At 45.1% G+C, this 14,588-nt stretch overlaps 1 protein-coding gene across 4 annotated transcripts in view; it reads right to left on the reverse strand.

The window, feature by feature from the left end:
• Positions 1-14,588, reverse strand: part of LOC308397277 (kinesin-like protein KIF26A) — a 61,290-nt gene that overhangs the window by 21,457 nt on the left and 25,245 nt on the right. For 3 of the 4 annotated variants that reach the window (XM_080883109.1, XM_080883108.1, XM_080883110.1), the window contains 2 exons: positions 9,261-9,453; positions 5,163-5,345 (listed from right to left, as the gene is read on the reverse strand). In XM_080883109.1, the coding sequence (XP_080739235.1) occupies positions 5,163-5,345; positions 9,261-9,453 (376 nt within the window). Of the gene's footprint in view, positions 1-5,162; positions 5,346-9,260; positions 9,454-10,983; positions 13,050-14,588 lie in introns of those variants that run through there. The other variant, XM_080883111.1, reaches the window with a different exon arrangement.

Raw genomic sequence — 14,588 nt, forward strand, 5'->3', positions numbered from 1 at the left:
TGGATCTGTTTTTGGGAAAACTGAAACAGAAACAGTTATTTCAGAGCATTCAAAGGGCTCAGATTCATACTCTGGAGCCACATCTACGACTTCTAGCAAACGTGTGGATGCCGAAGCTGACCTTGCAGCTAAACTAGAACAGGCGAAGGCAATGCAACGAATACATGAACAGCAAGCCAAGTTGAGTAGCTTAGAGCATGAGTGGAAAATCAAGGAAGCACAAATGATTGCAGAAATGACAGCAAAGTTAGAGGAAGAGAGAACTAAACTGCAACAGCTACAGGCAGAAAATGAGGTAAAAGTAGCAGCAGCCAGAGTGAGAGCTTACAACAACTACAATGGATTGGAAAGCCTTAAGTATGAAGCAGATGACAAATCACAACTTGATAGCCAAATCATTGAATCTCAGAATCCATTGAATCCACAGGCTGAATCATTTCGACCGCAGTGTGCACCACCTGAGATTTTGCAAAAGCAACAGGAGGTCAGCTTAACACAGGAGCTTGCAAGCTTGTTCGTCTCCAACTGTCTGCCTGAACCTGAACCCACAGTGTTCACTGGTAACCCTTTAAAGTTTATAGACTGGAAGATATCCTTTATAGCATTGACTGGCCACAAACCCCTCCCCGCAGGCGAAAAAATGTTGTATTTGAAAAGTTATCTTGCAGGTGAGGCACGGAAGGCGGTCGAAGGATTCTTCTATCGAAACTCAGAAGATGCATATCAGGGTGCCTGGGAGATTCTTCAGGAGAGGTATGGAAGTTCATTTGTCGTCCACAAGGCTTTCAGGGATAAACTGATGAAATGGCCAAAAATAGCTCCCAATGACCCAGTAGCCCTCAGAGAGTTTTCAGATTTCCTTCAAAGTTGTGCCGAGGCCATCCCTCATGTTAAAGGGCTGGCAATTCTAAATGATTGTGAAGAAAATCATAAACTTCTCAAAAAACTGCCCGAATGGCTGGTACGCAGATGGGGTCGCGTTGTTGTGGATGAACTAGACAGATGTCAAGAGTATCCACCATTTGCTCATTTCACCAGATTTCTACAAAGGGAAGCTAGAATAGCCTGCAACCCCATTGCTTCTCCCTTCTTATTAACCACTAAAGTAACAGATGAAAGGCTTCCTAAGAGAAGCACTCTTAATTCTTACTCTCATGTATATATCTCATGTATATCTCATGCACATATCTTTCCACGTAGCACTTTTAATTCTTATCCCCACTTTTATTTTTTCCATGTCTATTTAAGTGTTATTTATGACACCATGTTTGCACTGAAGCACCGCAGCAATTTCCTAATGTTGTAAACCTGCTCAACATTTGGCAATAAACCCCATTCTGATTCTGATTCTGAGAACCAAGGCACTCAGCACCAATGCTCAAGCTAAGCACTCTGCAGGTAAACCAGGGACCTTAATTTCAAAGCCAAGACCACCATGCTTCGTCTGCAACGATGAAACACACGGTGTCGCCAAGTGCCCAACCTTTGCCACAAGGCTTCCTGATGAAAAGAGAGCTTTCATTCGTGAAAACCGTCTTTGCTTCGGCTGTTTAAGAAAGGGTCACACTAGTAAAGAATGCAAAAGAAGGCACACATGCACTATACAGTGGGGCAAAAAAGTATTTAGTCAGCCACCGATTGTGCAAGTTCCCCCACCTAAAATGATGACAGAGGTCAGTAATTTTCACCAGAGGTACACTTCAACTGTGAGAGACAGAATGTGAAAAAAAAAATCCATGAATCCACATGGTAGGATTTGTAAAGAATTTATTCGTAAATCAGGGTGGAAAATAAGTATTTGGTCAATAACAAAAATACAACTCAATGCTTTGTAACATAACCTTTGTTGGCAATAACAGAGGTCAAACGTTTACTATAGGTCTTTACCAGGTTTGCACACACAGTAGCTGGTATTTTGGCCCATTCCTCCATGCAGATCTTCTCGAGAGCAGTGATGTTTTGGGGCTGTCGCCGAGCAACACGGACTTTCAACTCCCGCCACAGATTTTCTATGGGGTTGAGGTCTGGAGACTGGCTAGGCCACTCCAGGACTTTCAAATGCTTCTTACGGAGCCACTCCTTTGTTGCCCGGGCGGTGTGTTTTGGATCATTGTCATGTTGGAAGACCCAGCCTCGTTTCATCTTCAAAGTTCTCACTGATGGAAGGAGGTTTTGGCTCAAAATCTCACGATACATGGCCCCATTCATTCTGTCCTTAACACGGATCAGTCGTCCTGTCCCCTTGGCAGAAAAACAGCCCCATAGCATGATGTTTCCACCCCCATGCTTCACAGTAGGTATGGTGTTCTTGGGATGCAACTCACTATTCTTCTTCCTCCAAACACGACGAGTTGAGTTTATACCAAAAAGTTCTACTTTGGTTTCATCTGACCACATGACATTCTCCCAATCCTCTGCTGTATCATCCATGTGCTCTCTGGCAAACTTCAGACGGGCCTGGACATGCACTGGCTTCAGCAGCGGAACACGTCTGGCACTGCGGGATTTGATTCCCTGCCGTTGTAGTGTGTTACTGATGGTGACCTTTGTTACTTTGGTCCCAGCTCTCTGCAGGTCATTCACCAGGTCCCCCCGTGTGGTTCTGGGATCTTTGCTCACCGTTCTCATGATCATTTTGACCCCACGGGATGAGATCTTGCGTGGAGCCCCAGATCGAGGGAGATTATCAGTGGTCTTGTATGTCTTCCATTTTCTGATGATTGCTCCCACAGTTGATTTTTTCACACCAAGCTGCTTGCCTATTGTAGATTCACTCTTCCCAGTGTGGTGCAGGTCTACAATACTTTTCCTGGTGTCCTTCGAAAGCTCTTTGGTCTTGGCCATGGCGGAGTTTGGAGTCTGACTGTTTGAGGCTGTGGACAGGTGTCTTTTATACAGATGATGAGTTCAAACAGGTGCCATTCATACAGGTAACGAGTGGGGGACAGAAAAGTTTCTTACAGAAGACGTTACAGGTCTGTGAGAGCCAGAGATTTTCCTTGTTTGAGGTGACCAAATACTTATTTTCCACCCTGATTTACGAATAAATTCTTTACAAATCCTACCATGTGAATTCCTGGATTTTTTTTTTCACATTCTGTCTCTCACAGTTGAAGTGTACCTCTGGTGCAAATTACTGACCTCTGTCATCATTTTAGGTGGGGGAACTTGCACAATCGGTGGCTGACTAAATACTTTTTTGCCCCACTGTATGTGGTCGAAATCATCCAACTTGCTTGCACATAGAGAGAATTGAGGGAGCCAGTGAAATGTTAAACAGCGATTCACCATCTGCAGGAAATGAGACAAAGGAAGTCCGCAATGTCATGTCTAGGGATGGGTACCGGTGTCGGACATAAACGGTAGTAACCAGACTGAAAAGCAGCGCACATTTCGGGGTTTTTTTAAAAGCCGAGAAATGCGCCGTATTTGATAGCTTGCTGCGAGACCTCACACCAAGCGCATCTACTGCGGGTGTGGTGCCTGTTATCAGACCCGGAGTTAGCAACATCCCCAAAAACACGAAGAGGAGAGTCCTAGCCTCTAGCCCTGCCAGTGTAGCAGGATGATGACGGATGATGATGGCAGCAGCAGCCGTTCTTCTCTGCGTGAGTAGTTTGATGTTGTTCGTGTGTAATTTACGTTGAGTAGGCTAACCACGTTATTACATTAGTGCAGGTAAGGTGAACTAGCAAACATCATCATAGCTACATGCGGCTGTCTTCTTGTTTGATGGCAGATACTCCCTTCACCCTGGCCAAAAAGGCTAAAATGTCCAAAGAAAAAGAGGGAAACAGCTAAACATGAGAGGTTTTTGGACAAAGTTTGTGTTTTTTCCATTGTTTAAGCACTGCTTCCAGCCAAGAGTGATACCATATATGCCCCATAGCTGCAGAAAAGGCTAACATTGTTATCTTTTTACAAAAAACCAGCTGAACATGAGAGGTTTTTGGACCAATTTTGTGTTCTCCATTCTTTAAGCACCGGTTTGAGCACCGTTTGGGCACCGGCACCGTTTCAAAAGTACCGATTTGGCACCGGTATCGGATAAAACCTAAACGATACCCATCCCTAGTCATGTCACACACATTGACAAGATACTCCTCAGCTACGTCTAGCATTGTTCCTGTTTTTGTGTCATTGGCAGAAGACCCCCACAGCGAGATTCTCACATATGCTCTGCTCGACACACAGAGCGATTCAACTTTCATCTTGGGAGATCTGGTCTCTGCACTAAATGTGAAGACTCAGCCAGTGCAATTAAGGCTCAGTACAATGACAGCAGTAGACACAGTCATAGCTAGCAAAGTGGCTTGTGGATTGCAAGTTCGTGGGCTCCATAGTGAGTCGCATGTTCTTACAGTGGATGGCATTACCTTGACTTGCAGTAACACTGTGATGAACCTTGGAGTCATTTTTGTCCAGGATATGTTCTTCAATGCACATATTAAACAAATATGTAGGACTGCTTTCTTTCATTTGTGTAAGAAGTAACTTCCACAACAACGATTGACTGTTGAGGAAACTGTTGGTGTGATCTAGTGCTATATACATAAAACTGAAATTAATAAGAATGAGGGAAGTCTCTTATTGGTGCACTTTGTCCAGCAGTCAGACACCTGAGCGTGGACTCCACACTGACCCAGGTGTTTTCTCCAATTCTCCAATAAAACTCGTGTTAAACATGAAACCATTATATCACCGATGCAGTCAGGTGTCTAAAAAGAGAGAAGATCTGCAGCCCAGCAGGCACGATGATGCTGAGTGCCATGTTGTTTGCTTGGAGGAGCTGAAAAATTGAACATCATAAACATGTTTTTATGAATCTATCTGCAGGTATATGTCACATCACAGATACAAACATTCAGCACTGACACTCACACACACACACACACACGCACACACAGCACTGTGATCTGTCTGCTGCTGTCATTGCTCTTTGTGGGTAAAGAGCATGCTGACACGTTGCTGATGAAGAGCTCAAACCTTCGTGCGTGCCCTGAATTTAGATTTTTATTCAGAAAACTCTGAAAGTTTCACTTTAAACTGTTCATTCTGCGTCACCAGCAGCAGGTCTGTGCAGCTAAATTATCAGCTGTAACGTTACCCACACTAATCCCCGGAAGAAGATATGGTAAAGTTCCTGATGCTGGAGAACTCACCTGGGAGGCGTCCTGCGAGAAGATGGCATCAAAGGTGAAGGTCTTTGGCGCTGAGGCTGAGGACCGTCTCTGGGCTGACGTCTCGCACAGTGTGAGCTGCTTCTTTCTGCCGTCGACCTTCAGGAAGGACATGGACTCCGAGGACTCATCCTGGACCGAGCAGATCCGGACCATGACTCTGACCTGAGGACAGACAGGAAGCATGAAGCACAGAGAAGACTGCTGCGTTCATCAAGTCTCTGGCTGGACAATGGAGTTGCATCATGAAACGTTAAACTAAGCCAGAGGTGCTCAGATAGTGATAGATGGTTGGCCTGAACGTGGCCACGTTTGCTTCACCTGCAGCCGTTCGTTATCTTGGGTACAAGCGTTCAGAGATATTGACACCGAGTTGGAAGGAAACTGTGCTTCTTTGACTTTGTTTAGTTAAACTTTGATTTGATTTTTTCTACCTGCTGTTTAGTTTTGTTTTCCATGTGGTTTTCACTGAGTTTGCGTTAGATCACCTGACTCAGATCACCTGATACACACCATCAACTGTTTGTGCTGAAAGAAGCTCAGAATCAGCCGTAACGCCTCCAGAGACGTCCTGAGCTCTTCTTCAGGTATTCCAGGATGACATTTTAGACTGTAATCAGAGCTGGACTGAGCAGGGAGTCACACTGCTTTCCTGACCTTTGACCTTCAACAGCCCGTGTCCCTCAGCCTTCTAAAGGGTTTTATTGTGCTGTCATAGAGCTGCTGAGCTGGTGGCGAGGAGTTTGAGTTTACAGCCAATAATGAGACGGAGCAGGTTTTAAACATCGAGTCTCTGCGAGCCAGCTCCTCTGTCACCACGGATACAGACAGGAAGCAGCTTGAAAGTCGCCATCTGATCCAGTCACAGCTAATTTTATGTGTTCCAGTCACTCGGCACTAGGGGTGGGTTTTGATTATTGATTATTTTTTTGATTATTGATTTTCAGATTAAAATCGATTCTAGCTTGAATAACGCAATATCGATTCATTAAAATCTTGAATGAATATAAATCTAAATATAAATTTATTATGCCCGAAATGCCAGAATCTCAGGCTATGTCTCTCTCCAACCAAATTTGACTGAACCAGCAGCAAAAGAAGATCCAAACTACGCTTCACATTTCACTTCACATTTCGCTTCACATAAACATCGTCATGAATTCTCTCTTTTGCTGTTTTGCTTCCACCACAGTAAAATGACACTTCATGCACAGCTCTCTCTCTCAGTGCACTTCAAAAACACTTTCTCATCTAAAAATCTCTGTTTTCTGCATTATTTTCTTGTTTATTACGCACAAGTCTACTGTTATGTACAGCGCTGTCGGCTGCTGTTTTTCTTTTTTTTAATTTAACTGACTTCTGACAAGAAAGCCCCATTTCTTTTGTTCAATACTGAAGAAAATTTTCAATATTATGTGATATTGCAAAACACTTAGCTGTGTCTCTAATTAAACCTCTGTAAATTTGCTTTCACTTCAGAAACATCAGGTAATGTTCATGTGTAGATTAATGGTTTTCTTCTGTTTTTGTTTTACTGCAGAATATTTTTAAGGTGGTTATCTGCTATAAAAAGACAGGTCAGGAAATTCTCCTTCATGTTTTTCTGTGTTTTCGCTCTGTTACTTTGACACAAAAGCATTTGCTGTGATGCTTACAGAAATGTCAGTTTTCTTTTTAAAGATATAAAAATATGGATATGTACTGATAAATGATCAGAATTATAATATTTCTGTCTGAGGCAAATTTCCCCAATTCAAATCAAATCGAATCGAATCATGGATCAAATCAAATCGGGACCTTGTGAATCAATTCTAGAAATCAGTGACGATACCCAGCCCTACTCGGCACATTTATGTTCAATCACAAATGTTTTTACAGGATTTTTTCTTCATTTTTTCTTTCACCTGATCAGTAACATCCAAATAAAACCCTAAAACTGAAGCTCCGCCTTCCTGGACAGTCTGTTAGTGCAGATGTATGATGTCATTAAAAATGCTCCAAAAAGCTCCAACAGCACAAACACAGCACAGAGGTCCAGTTTAGCTGAAGCTAAAACCCCTTGTGTCACCTGTCAGTCAGAGAGGCCACACCCCTAATAATTCAAATGCAGCTGTTATACAGGGACACATATTTATAGAGACCAAACAGTTTGTGTATCAGGCTGTAAACATGTGGGCACTGACTTCCTGCTGCCTCTGCTGGACGTCAGAGGAAGTGCATGTTTCAGTGCAGTGTTGCAGAAGCAGGCTGGGTCAGATCCTCGCTGTGATATTTTCAGATTAAAGGTACAGCATCAATAGATAGCAAAGATAGCAAATAGCAAAAATCTGAAGGGCTGCTTTCAAACTGCAGAGCTTCAAACAGAAACAGCTCTGACCTCAGTCTGAACTCAGAGTTTGATATCACTCACGATGAAGTGTTTACACCCAGAATCCAGCTCAGGCTCTCTCGCCCACACAGAGAGCAGCCAGAGGCCATGGTGAGAAGTTTTAAGACATTAAAGAGAATAACTGCAGGTTCAGAGGAATGAATGCAGCGCTGAATGCAAACGAGAGAAGAGACGGCAGTCAGAGTGAATACTTACCTCTGACTCTGCCTGTTTCCAGGAGTTCATCTAATGTCACTAAATTCTTACAAAGTCAAATCAAGAAGCATGTGCAGAGGAGGGATGGTAGAGGATGGAGATGGAGTAGCAGAGAAGGCTCATGGATGAAGAAGTACATGCAGAGGTGGATGCTAGGATAGGAGGAGATGGAGGCAGGTGATCTGTTGTGCAGACCATTAAAGAAAAAGAAGAAGAATACGAGCAGCTTCAGTTTTCTTAATGAGAACTTTGTGTTCAGATCAGAAGGAAAGAAGAAGGAGAAAGATGAAATGATGATCTACATTGTGAGTAGTTTGTAGGTGTTGGCAGTGACTCTGTTAGTTCAGTGTAAGGTGCAGGAGCAGAGATGTATGATCCTCCTAACTTCACCGCGTCTCCTTTAAAATGCTCTTTCATTTCTGTCCTTGCCTCATTAACCGTTGCATTGGCAGGATGCAGATGTGAGCTCCTGCAGCTGCCGGCGGATGGAGATGAAGGAACCTGAGCTGCAGCGAGGAGACATGGAGTCCCTACATGGTGCCTGCAGGGCTCTGAAGCCAGCAGCACACCCTGACCTGTGGGGACCTCACACAGAGCCCACCTGCTGCAGGAGGAATCACCTGACATCTGAATGCCAGCAGAGAGCTTCCTCTTCAGGATTCAGGCACACTTACTGCTGCAGTCACAGCAGCTGGCATAGGAAGAGTTTAGGGGGATGATGAGGGCTTCACATGGACGGAGAGTCATCAAACTCAAACACGTCAGTGAACCATGTATGTCTGCGAGTCTCAGTTCGGTGCTTCTTTGTGTCAGCAGAGATGAGAGAGCACAGAAATGAGGAGCTCACGCTTCAAGCTAATGGTGCGCCAGAGTTACCTGGCTCACCAGTCAGCTGTGTCTGAGAGGTTAGCAAGGACATCGTGTGATTACGGTGATTTGGTGGAGACCTGAGCTCAGACGCTAATCGCTCCGTCCACCAACAGTCTGATAGCCAAGCGTCTGATCTGCACCCAAACGCCAACAAACATTAACCTGTCAGAGACGAGCCTGTCAGCGCCCCCCGATGGGCTGCAGAGCTCATTAAAGCCTCTGAGCTAACGACACTCTTCTTAGAGTAATGCTGGTTACAGGGCTAATCTTCTGGAGAGCAGATGTTTAACCCATTGTTAGAAACATGTGACACAGGCAGTGTGAGCCCAGACTAAGACTACAGCACAGATTCCTGCTGATTGCAGATATCCTGCCGAGGGACGATAGCTCCTGAGAGAGAGACTGCCCACCTGCAGCCAGCCCATAGCCACATGAGCGAGGTAAAGCTTCTTCACCAAACCTGAAGAAGTGCAGTTGATTCTTTCTGAGCTCCTTAGAGCTTACAGTGACCTGGTACCCTCCCCTACACCCCCACCGCTGACTTCAAGGCTCGACTCCATCAGCTGAGCAGGTAAAGTCCCAGTAGCTACATCCATCAGATCCAGACTAACACCACACTATCTCACCTTTCCCATCCCCGGCGTGTCCTTGACCTTTGACCCAGCTCGAAGGAGACATGGTGGGATGGCAGGCGGGGAGAGCTGCAAGGCCCCGCTGAAGCCCCCGGTGTAAAGCAGCGGTTCTGGGGACTCGCCGGGCAGGGAGGCGGAGCCGGGCGGGGACTTCTTCCTGCGGGACAGACTGAGCTTGTGAGCCGCCCTGAAGACACAAAACACAGAAACAGAGTCAGAGAGCACCGAGCTGCACCCAAACACACCGTTTAACAGGAAATAAAAGAAAACATAAAATAAGATCAGAGAGAGAGAAGAGCTGATCTGAGACTGAGTATTAAGAGATGAGTTTAAGGTCCATGTCAAACACAGGCAGAGAGAGAAGGGAGGAGGAGGAGGAGGCTCAAACTCCCTCCCAGACAGATACTATACTCATTATTGCCTCCAACCACCGGCAGGACTCACTGCCAACGTCACATTTACCAGAGAGAGAGAGAGAGAGTGTCTGTGTGTGACCGTGTGTCCGAGGGAGCAGCAGCATCTCCTGGTGCTTTGGAGATAGATGGAGCAAAGGTACAGCAGGACATGCAGAGAAAGAAAGAGGATGAAAACCGTCCCGCTCCCATTAAACTGCGGCGCTGCATCACAACAAGAGAGGAAAGCACTCTGCGAAAGCAGGGCCACCAGCGACAAGGGCCATAAGGAAGGCACCTGTGTTTTGGTCTTGGGTTGTTCCCCACTGCAGAGACCACAGTTGGCGGTCACACAGGTCAACTGATTATCTTATCGAATTGATGCTTTTGCTCTAAAGTTGTTTTTACATTTCAAACCTCTCTCACCCCCAATTTTCACCTCAAGAAAATTCAAAGTAAATACAAAAAAACCTACTCTGATTATTTTATTTGATCCCAGTCATGCAGCTCTCTCTAGGCTCAGCATTAGGATGCTAATGAACTTGCTCCGTGGCTCAGAGTCATTAAAGCATGCTTAATATTCGGTTACTTCACGAAGAAAATGTGAAGCTCGGCAAACATGGTGATGAGGATACCGCCATAGAGGGTGCAGATCGTCCACACATCTGCTCAGGTAAACCTCAACACAGTTTATCTGTTTACGCACTGTGGGAGAGCCTCAGCCTGATCGTTGTGTTTAACCAGGTACGTATTAACCTGTGCTAACCCTCGGCATACCCGACATTCTCTGTGCACGTCACCTAACAGGAACTCATCCGCAGTGATGGCGGTTACGTCCTTCTGCGGCTGACACACTTCTTTAAAGGACTTTTTAATGCTAATGCAGATGTGCTGATGCTCTGACACCATCACCATCCACACCCACCCGTGATCTGAGACATGTGATCTACATTTACACAATTTCACGTGTTAGCTCGAATGATGGTGTTTCAGTGATGTCACTGGGTTAGGGATGACTCCATCTTCTCTGAGTGGATGTCTGACTCCACAGGTGAGCAACCGCAATAGATTGGACAAAGGGTGAAATATGTTTAACAGCCCCTGAAGGAGAAACTGAAGAGACATCAGAGACTCGTTGAAGCTGTTATTTTACACTCTATGCTTCACGCGTCTACAGTATCAATTACATCTGGACTTCATTTATCACCGCGAGCACGTCTCTCCACGTCTCTCGGCTTTTGCCTTCCACAGAACTGTCAGTACCTCAAACATGAAGCTGGACTGAGATGAAATAGGATTTAAAAATCACTATTATTATTACTCACAGTTCCTTCCAATCCATTATCTGCTCAAACTTCTTGATCTTAAAGAGGAACTGGGACCAAGCTTCTTCTCGTCCTCATTCACCATTGTAAAGACCCAGATCTATTCAAACAAAGTGTTAAAACCACAGCTGTAAAGGAGGGACACCCGGGCCGCATCATCGAGGCTGACCTATGAAGCCTTCTCCAGAAAATAGATCCAGTGTCAAACCAAGCGCACCCAGAAATCTACCCATGATCGGCGGACACTCAGCTGATCAAGGAAAAACGCTGATGGTGGTCCATATCCATATAGTCCATTTTCACTGTCTCAGGTTTACCCAGATGTTTATCCAGATGTGTCCTCTTTTAAAGCACTTAAGGTTCTTCTTTTGTTGTCCTTCTGCATTCAGCTGTAAACATCCACGAGTGTAGCGTTTCGTAAATTCTACAGGTAGAACAGGTGCCTCAAAGTCCTCCAAAGTTTCTCTTCGTTTTCATGCTCCCAACAAAATGGCTTTTCATCCACCAGTTTGACTTTCCATCCCCCTTGAACTCCAATAAACCGCTCTTTAAAGCGAGAATCATTTTACTTTTGCAACAGGAGAACACTGTCCATGCATCCAGACAATGATGATAACATGATGTCCAACATGGTTTTTCCTAAACTCGCAGAGTTTCTTGGTTCGTCAATCACAGCATCAACAGTGTGTCTGTCCTTTCAGAGGGATTAAACATTTTAACAAGTTCATTTTCATTTTCAACATCTGGTTTTTACCAAATCCATAAAGAAGTTTAGGGGTTGAACCTAAAAGATCTTTAAAACTACCAAAGTGCTGCGGAGGGATCCCAAACTTCTGCTAATCCTAAAGCATTCAGTTGAGTACATCAGACTTATCACCATGTTCAGCTTTCAGCAGATTATTATTCCTACTCACTTCTGTCAAACAATAAAGATTCAGTCTGTCCTTCAATCAAAAATAAGACAGGAAACCAAAAAACCCCTTCAGGTTTTTCATGATTGTTCCCATTTAAGCAATAACTCACATCACATTCATTTCATGCGTGAATGAACATCCTTCTGTCTTTGCTCCCTTCACAGGTCCAAACATATCCTCAAACTCTCCCAACCCCGTCTCGCTGTCATCAATCCAATCATCCTCTGCTGAGTGATGTTCAGGTGATCAGAGTTTTCTCACTGAAGTCCAACAACATGTGCCGAGTTCCTGATCAAAAATACATCTAAAAATATCTGACAGTATTCATCTGTAAACCAGCACCTTGGCATCTCAACACGTTTCCCTCAGTTTGTTCCATATGGCTAAACTCCAAATCTATCTTTCCGTGTTTCGGACAGGAAGTGCAAATCTGATCACGGGACATTTTCATATTGGTTGGAGCAAAGTTCTGCAGAGACTCCTGGAGGATGAGTTCACTTTATTTTATGATTGTTATCAATCCACCTGCGATGGTGTGTACTCCACAAAGCTTTGCATCCCTCCATCCTTCCCTCCGTCCTCACGCCCTGCAGCCAATCTGTAGAACTCGCCTCACTCGGTCCCAAATGAAGAGCCTCAGCCGGCTTTCCTTCCTTCCACTCTTTCCTCGTACTGAATCATTCTTCCATCTTTCTGACCCTGCAGCAACTCATTCTCCACACTCTCACCTTCCTCTCCTTCTTCTTTTACCTTTCCTTTTTCATTATTTCCACCTCTCCTCCTCTCTCCTCTTGTCATCTCTCCTCTCCTACTCTCGCCTTATTTCTTCCTTTTCAAAGCTCCACTTCTTTAATTTCGCCTCCTTTCTTTTCTTCCCTCCTTCTCCCACCTCTCCTGCTCATCTCCTCTCTCTTCTCTCCCGTAGCTCCTCAGTCTGTTCCTGCAGTATCGCAATGCCACTCCTCTCCACCCCTCCCACCTCCCTCCTCCTCCTCCAACTCCAGGAGAGAGAGAGAGGGGTGAAAGGAAGTGGCATCAGCAGAGGAGGAATAAAGGACTGAAATAAGAGGTGGAAATAAACGAGTGAATGAGAGCGGGAGGATTCCTGCCTCTCCCTGCCGTTGTTGCTGGGAAACACTGGCAAAGCTCCAGCCTCCCTCCTTCCTCTTCCTCCCCTCCCTCCGTCCGTGGGTCCGTCTGCCTTGCTCACCTCACCTTCCCTCACTCTCCTCGCTCACCCCCTCTCTCTCTTTTCACTGCCCCGCCTTCTCGGTGTGTCGACACACAGCAGCTGTGAAACCACTGTTCACCCCACCACACGCGCGCGCACACACACACACACACACACACACACACACACACACACACACACACACACACACACACACACACACACACACACACACACACACACACACTTGATATGCTACATGAATACTTCATGAGATGACAGACACCCCCACTGCTGGACTTCAAAGACACTCAGCATGTGTGTATGTGTTCGAGTGAGTGTGTGTAGTGTAACCTCTCTGAGAACCTGCAGGCTGGGTCACTGATATGAAACCACAGACAGACTGAAGGAGAGCAAACAGGAGACTTCAGTCTGTGAGCTGCAATCACTGATCAATCAACACAAATTAATCCATTTCAATAATTAATAAAAAAGTAAATGGTTTTTTTAAGGACAAAGGAAAAAAACCCTTTCAGTTTAATGTGAATGGGATGTCCAGGTGTCCAACACTGTTTCTGTGCACATAGGCAGAATGTGTGTGTGTGTGTGTGTGTGTACATGTTTAGACATCATTGTGAGGACATAAAATTGGCATGCTACTATACTTATGGGACAAAGTGAGTGTCGCCACGAGTTTGATGGCATTTTTGAGGCTCAAAATGTAGTTTTAGTGTCAGGCCTAAGGTATTCATTTTTGATGGTTAGGGTAAGTAACTAGGGAAAGTAAAATGTCAATGAGATGTCCTTAATATCGTATGAAAATGAGTTTGTGTGTGTGTGTGTGTGTGTGTGTGTGTGTGTGTGTGTGTGTGTGTGTGTGTGTGTGTGTGTGTGTGTGTGTGTGTGTGTGTGTGTGTGTTCCTGTCTGGCCATCTTTGTGAGGACCGAAATCTGCATTCTACTATAATTGTGAGAACCAACAGTCACTTGTGAGGACACACACGCCGGTCCTCACAAGTTTGAAGGCCTTTTTGAGGCTCAAAATGTGGTTTAATGTCAGGGTTACAATTAGGTTATGGTTAAGTTTAGGGTAAGGGTTATGTTTAGGCATTGATTTTTAATGGTTAATTAAAGGGCTAGGGAAACCATTATGTCAATGAAGGTCCTCGCTAAGATGGCTGAACGGGCTTGTGTGTGTGTGTCTGTGTGTGTGTGTGTGTGTGTGTGTGTGTGTGTGTGTGTGTGCACTAAAACTCTTTCTCATCAAATCTCATCACAATGTTATGCACACGTGCACGAGGCTTGTTCCAGCTTTATGAACGAACACCTGTGCAGACACACTGGAACTCTTCATTTGCAGGTAAAATGTGTATCTTGCAGAGTATGACATGGAAAAAAAAGCGACGATGAGAGTGAAGGATTGTGGGTATGTAACCATCAGAGAGATGTAATCTCTGGAGCGTGTCCGGGCTCTGCCCCCGGCCTCCTCCTGCTAGGACATGCCTGGAAGACCTCAGCTC

Source organism: Rhamphochromis sp. 'chilingali', assembly GCF_963969265.1.
Source record: "Rhamphochromis sp. 'chilingali' genome assembly, chromosome: 5".
NCBI classification, from domain to species: Eukaryota; Metazoa; Chordata; class Actinopteri; order Cichliformes; family Cichlidae; genus Rhamphochromis; species Rhamphochromis sp. 'chilingali'.